The sequence below is a fragment of the Ipomoea nil genome, unplaced genomic scaffold, assembly GCF_001879475.1.
Source record: "Ipomoea nil cultivar Tokyo-kokei standard unplaced genomic scaffold, Asagao_1.1 scaffold1431, whole genome shotgun sequence".
NCBI lineage: Eukaryota > Viridiplantae > Streptophyta > Magnoliopsida > Solanales > Convolvulaceae > Ipomoea > Ipomoea nil.
In genome coordinates, this window is record NW_017617859.1 from 34,527 (window position 1) to 40,957 (window position 6,431).

The 6,431-nt window shown below is 39.4% G+C and overlaps 1 protein-coding gene across 1 annotated transcript; it reads left to right on the plus strand.

The window, feature by feature from the left end:
- The first annotated feature begins 2,487 nt into the window (after positions 1 to 2,487).
- Positions 2,488 to 5,729, plus strand: LOC109188527. Its single transcript, XM_019339184.1, has 6 exons — positions 2,488 to 3,543; positions 3,696 to 3,867; positions 4,163 to 4,234; positions 4,318 to 4,623; positions 5,557 to 5,644; positions 5,693 to 5,729. Exons 1-6 carry the CDS (start codon positions 2,488 to 2,490, stop codon positions 5,727 to 5,729), a joined length of 1,731 nt encoding a protein of 576 aa, XP_019194729.1.
- The last annotated feature ends 702 nt before the right edge of the window (positions 5,730 to 6,431 follow it).

Consider the following 6,431-nt stretch of genomic DNA (forward strand, 5'->3'; position numbering starts at 1 on the left):
CGGCTGGTTATCTGACATCACCTACAGGATAATGAACTGTGGGTGAGTACATTGGACCGTGACCCGCACCGGGTTCTTCCAAAAGACCCAAATGGAGCCGCTGAAACCAACAGCTTCAACCCGAACCCAGTAAGCAAAATCCGTTTTCTTGCAGATTTCCGTCGCATGAGCCCCGAGACTTTTGGTTCAAAGAGCACTAAGATGCTTGGTCTATGAGTCTGAATAAGAAAATTAAGGGCGCGGAGGAAACGCTTGCCTCCTGCACCCTGACAGTTCCAAAATATGCAATCCATAAAAGAAACAAGGGGAATAAATGAAACAAGCCCAAAAACAAACTAAAGAAAGGAAACACACGTAGGGGTGCTCATTGAGCTCCCCCGTTACCTCCACTCCCGCACTGCAATATACCCTCCTCGAGGTCCATGACCACATCCCCCTCGTCATCAAGCCGTTCTGGTAGGTCCCCAAAATGTTCTTTAGATGATTGCCACACCGGCGAAGGGGCCATGTCACCAGTGTCGCCCACATAAACTCGTGTTGAGCTTATCACCAAACCTCCCTGTTCACCCCAGACGACAACATGCTCAGTTTCCTCCGCCGCTGTCTGGAGGAGCTGCCACCTTCCCGCCGCGGTCTGGGTCCAGAAGTCGAAGCGCCATGAGACTGCCCCTGAGGATGCAACGGCTCATTCACAATTTGCTTCTCCATGGCTATGATGATTGGCCTCCTGCCTCTTTCTCCTCTAGTTGCTTGAGTGTGGCCGGTAAGCGGCGTCGTCTGCCTCTCTCAACAACCGTAGCTGGTCGCCCATCCCTCCTCTCCACTCCCGGTGACCCTGTATGTCCATCAACTGCTTCCTCCACCGCCACTTTGTTATCTCCTGTAGCAAAATAGCGCAAACTAGTCGCGTGAATCCCAAGTCCATCTCTGTTCTTCGCACCCCCCTGTTACTCCCTGGACGCTGGTTCCTGCAAACGATGACACTGGCGACCTGCCCTTCCTCTGAGGCGCGAGGGTCCACTCTCTAAATGGCACCTTTGGGTCTTCGGCATCATTCGCCACTTTGGAAGTGTTCACAGTATCAGCCTGGTTTGTGTCCATACCCGCAGCATCCTTTCCATGCTCCCATGATGGCTTCTGTACCTTCGGGCAGGTCTCTTTGGCGTGCCCGTACAGACCACATGAGAAACAAACCAAATGCATGCCTTCATGCGCTACATTTCTAACCTTTCCCTCATAGGTGAATTTCGATATAAGGGGTTTCCTCATATCGATCTCCATTCAAATCCTGGCGAACATACCTCGAGACACTAGGTTGGTGGCCTGGTCGATGCGTATCGTCCGGCCGATTCGATTCCCGAGCTTCCTAAGGAATATCATATCATAGTATTCCACTAGGATACAAGGAACCCATGCCCAAACCAAAACCTTCTCTGTAGTGTCGTCCATGGGATCAAAATCTGGTTCCCATGGTTTCACGATCAAATAGTGATCCAGCACCATCCAGGGACCTTCATACATCGCGAACTCTAAGTCATCAATAGAGCAAAAATGTACCAGGTAGTAGTCATTTCCAATGGCTATCAAATCTGTAAGTGTACATATTTTATACACATTAAACCTATGATTGGATAATTTATTTTTATAAGTCATAGTCTTAGGTTTAAACAAAAACTCTTGGACCATTGTTATTCTTCATAAGAGACTTTTTTGGGTGGTTCACAATTAATGTCTATGAAGAGGAAGTCAGCTATGAATGTATGGTTCAAGCATATTATGGGAATCTAAATGAAATGAATGGAAGAGAATGAATCAAGCATGAAATGAGGCAAGTCTGATGGAAGGGATATTGCTATAAATAGGAAGGTTACTAGTTGTGGAAACTTGCCATTTTTTAGAGTTACTATTCTGAGAAGTGAACATAGCTAACGAATTGAGAATTAATTATATTATTATTCTACTGAGCTACTGTCTGCGCCTGACTCAGTTGAAGTATTGTTCGAAGGTTATCAAGGCATGCACGTCACGGTCCAGGTTGGATGTTAGGAAGGTTGTTTGTAGTATGGTAGTTAAGACTGTGAGAGTTTAATGTACCGTTCTATTGTAAAACTCCTTGGTGAACATCAATAGTGGATTGGGCTGACGTGGGTTGCCCCGCAGACGTAGGAGAAGCGCTCCGAACTGCGTAACAAATCTTTGTGTACTTGATTTACTTACTGCTTTTATTTTCTGTTATTTACTATCTTTAAATAACAAAAATTAATCGATCAAAATCTAATATAAGTTTAAAAATCAAGTAGAAGTTCAGGTTCAGCTAATTTAAGGTTCACAGCATAATTTCAATTGGTATCAGAGCCTGGAGGCTTAAGTTACTAGTCTTTCGATCTGGCTTTTACGTGTGCCTTATTTTTTAGTGTTCTTCGGTTTTTAATACTGTTCTTCTTGTTATTACTTTGTTCAATCTCACTTGTTGCTAAGTGTTTCAGAATGGAATGGTTCAGGCCACTTCCCCAGCTTACAGGTGACAACTACACATACTGGAAGGCTCGAACAAAAACTCAACTTAAAGCTCAAGGAGATCAGATTTGGCGGGCGGTACTGACTGGTTGGACGCCACCTACAAAACCTGGAGAAAAAGACGGTGATCCACCAGTGATAAAACCTGAAACCGAGAGAACTCAAGTTGAAATTACCACTGCTGGATATAATGATAAGGCTCTTGACACAATCTATTCCTTAATGCATGACTATCAATTTTCGTTGGTTACAGGTATTGATTGTGCAAAAACTGCGTGGAAAATACTCGAAACCACCTATGAAGGTACGTGTTCAGTCAAACAGTCAAAGCTTCAGCTGGTAAAGACTGAATTTGAAGAACTACGTATGAACGATGACAAAGATATTGCGAGTTTTCACGAACGCATACAAGAGTTAGCTAATCGAGCAACAATTCTTGGAAAACCTTTCTCCCAACAAAAACTTGTCAAAAAAATCCTAAGATCTTTACCTCCGAGATTCAGGATGAAGGTAACCGCTATTCAAGAACATGATGGCTGGGAGAACAAATCAGTGGCTCAACTAATGGGCAATCTTCGAACCTACGAAATGGAAATTCTTACTGATCACACCAAAAATCAAAAGACAGTTGCATTTGTCGCTGAAGAACATGATGATACCGCTAACCCAGACGAATCAGGTGATGATCCAGTTACATTTTTAACTAAACAATTTTCTAATTTTTTGAAACAAATATCTCAGAAGAATTCACAAAACAAAAAATTTCAAAAAGGAGCAAGCTCAAACATGTCGAAAACTGATACAAAAACTAGCATGTCAAACTCAAAACCTGCTGCCTCACGTCCAGCCCGCTCCAGGGAAAAATCAAACAACAAAGGAATAAAATGTTACGAGTGTGAGGGATTTGGTCATGTTCAAGCTGAATGTCCAACTTATCTTAGGCGAAAGAAGTCCATGACAGCCACAACTTGGAGTGATGACGAACCTGAATCAGAAGCTGCTGGCTCTGCGCAGAAGAAATGTTCGGTAATTTTGTAGCTTTTACTACTAGAGTTGCGACATGTTCAGAACCTGGAGATGCATCTGACACGGAGGGTGGTGAATACAACTCAGCGGAAGACCATGAAAAAATATCAGATTTATCTTATGAAGTAGAGTTTAACAAGTTGTATCCCAAGTGGGAAGCATTACTTAAAGCAAATCGTATAGTGTCTAGTGAAGTTAGAGTATTGCAAAATGCTGTAAACGTGTTCAAAGGTCAAGTAGCAGATAGGGACGCATTAATTAAAGAATACACTGACCGAGAAGACAAACTGAAACAGGAAGTCAAGGAACTGAAGCTGGAACTGAGTACTTATAAAAAGAAAATCCAAATGATGGATACCACTTCAACTCTTTATGAAATTCTTGGTTCTGGACGGCAATCATGTGCAAGGTTTGGTATTGGCTTTACTGGATCAACCAACAAAGACAAAACTACTTTTGTCAAGACATCTGATCCACGTCCAGAAGATACTCCTGAGTCAAGCACAGCTAAACAATATCGTGAATCAGCGCCTACCACTAGCTTATCATGGCGAACATGAGGTACAGTACGTAACAAGTTTAACTATAAGGTATATAATCCAGTGTGTCACTATTGCAGGTTACGAGGACACATCAGACCTGAGTGTTATTACTTCTAAAAAGAACAAAGGGCCAAAAAATATAGCCATAAGTACATTACTCCATTTATCAAACAAGTATGGGTAAAGAAATTCGATTATATCAGTTTTGTATCCTTTCACGCTAAAAATGCAGGTAGGGATGAAAAATGGTACTTCGACAGCGGTTGCTCACGTCACATGACTGGAAACACAAAATTTCTAAGTGACATAAACACAAGCAACGGTGAAGTAACTTTTGGTGATGGAGTCAAAGGACAAGTAACCGGAGTAGGTACTCTAAATGTTGCAGGTCTACCGAAGTTGAAAAAGGTGCTACTGGTAAACGGACTCCATGCCAACCTCATAAGCATTAGCCAACTTTGCGACCAAAACTGGAATGTTAGCTTCACCAAAGACAACTGTAGTGTTATGGATAATGAAAAACAATGTGTTATGGAAGGTAAGCGATCAACAGACAGCTGCTATATTCTAACAAATGATATCCTCTGTTGCAGGTCCATCATAAATGAGTCTGAGTTGTGGCATAAAAAATTAGGGGGTCAGCAATCCAGCTAATTAAATTTCTTTTTGCCCGTGTTAATAAAATTTCAGGTATACTAATTCACAAATAAATATTACTTAGTGTTACTAATATTTTTTTTCTCTCGTGTGCAGATTAAGTCTTAAGGCTAAGCAGTCATAAAAACTATCTTGAATTCACGTTTTAAAAGCCAAGTGTTCAGGTCTTATTAGTTTCTTATCTATCCACCTTATCTTTATCTTGAATTCCCTAAAGATGATGTTTGTTTTGATATTATTGTGCATATATCCTTTTGATCATGAATTATCCATTCTAGTTTATATATATATATATATATATATATATATATATACGTGTATCTCTGTATTCATTAAATCATCAGGTACTTTTAATCTTTCAGATTCTTTCTCTTTACTTGTTCATTTATTTTAAAGTGTTCGTTTAATTTGCTTGGGTTATTCTTTTGTTTTGTTATTGGCTGTTTCTGTGTGTTCACTAAATGTCATATCTACGTTGTGTTGGTTGTTTTTGATAATTCTTTGATTATGCCTTTTTGTTGGTGTTTCCAGTGTTAAAATATGTTTGCTTGAATGATAAATTTGGTGCAATTTGATTAATGTGTTTATTTCTTTGTGTTATTTGTTTGGTCTGGTCATGACCGTGTGTGTTTTTGTTTGGTTGTGTGTTTTCCATGCTATCTGTTGTGATTCTGTGCCTGAATCATCTTCTTGTCTTGTTTGACCAAAATTGAAAATTTCTTGAATTCTTGTGCTTCTTTGTTATTTGCTAAGTCGTTTTCAAGATTGCATGTACCCTGTTCTGTGTTTCTCTTTTCTATTTTCACTTGTGCAGGTTCATGTGGCAAAAAATTTCGTAAAAAGCAAAAAGGAACTATTATGGAGCTATTCTCTCTATTTCATCGTCAAGCAAAAGTTATCTGGTATTAGTTATTGGATTCTCTTTATATGGTTTCTCTTATTGGCTTTAGTGGATATTATTGGATATCGGATTATCTTTTTGGTTGAAAATATTCGGATTATTAGATTATCCAAGTTACCATATTATTTGGGTTATCATATCCTTTGGATTATCATGTTATTCAGACTCTCGTGTTATTGGTGGTTTGATAGCTTTTTATAAAGAATATCTGAATGGTTTTTCTACTATTGCGAACATGGAATGAATATGACAACACTACCTTCTTGGTATATGATAATTACTATTGATCAATATGGATGAATGTTGGATAAGCTTCTTGCTATTTTACGGGAAAGAAGGTCGGGCACCCCGTCAACTCACTAGTCTAATCCACTGATTTGATGTTCACCGATCATTTTTGTCACTTATTTGGCAAAAAAAGGGGGAGTAATAGAAAGGAGCTTTTGAAGAAAGGGGGAGTTTTATGAGAAATGGGAGTTTTACTTGGTTAACTATTTTGGAATATGAAATAAGGGAAGATACAAGAAAGGGGGAGTAGTAGGAAAGCATGATGACTGCAGCATATGGATTTTTTTTTTTTAGTATGGCTTGTTTACTACTCTATTATGCTACACTTCTTTTGGTAATCTCTGACTTATATATCTCTTCAGTTTATGACTATTATTATCAGTTACTGGTTATCATTATCTAAACAGTAAATCTATTGTTATTGGATGATCATCTTTTATTTAATCTTTCTATTGGTGATCAACTATTCTATCTGAATATTGAAGTTTTCGGGGTTCATA

What these genes read in the sequence shown, in the direction of transcription:
- LOC109188527 (XM_019339184.1), top strand. Translation starts at nt 2,488, where the DNA reads ATGGAATGGTTCAGGCCACTTCCCCAGCTTACAGGTGACAACTACACA. An exon ending in GGAACTGAAGCTGGAACTGA is followed by an intron (nt 3,868 to 4,162) that starts GTACTTATAAAA and finishes TCACTATTGCAG; the next exon opens with GTTACGAGGACACATCAGAC. An exon ending in GCCAAAAAATATAGCCATAA is followed by an intron (nt 4,235 to 4,317) that starts GTACATTACTCC and finishes CTAAAAATGCAG; the next exon opens with GTAGGGATGAAAAATGGTAC.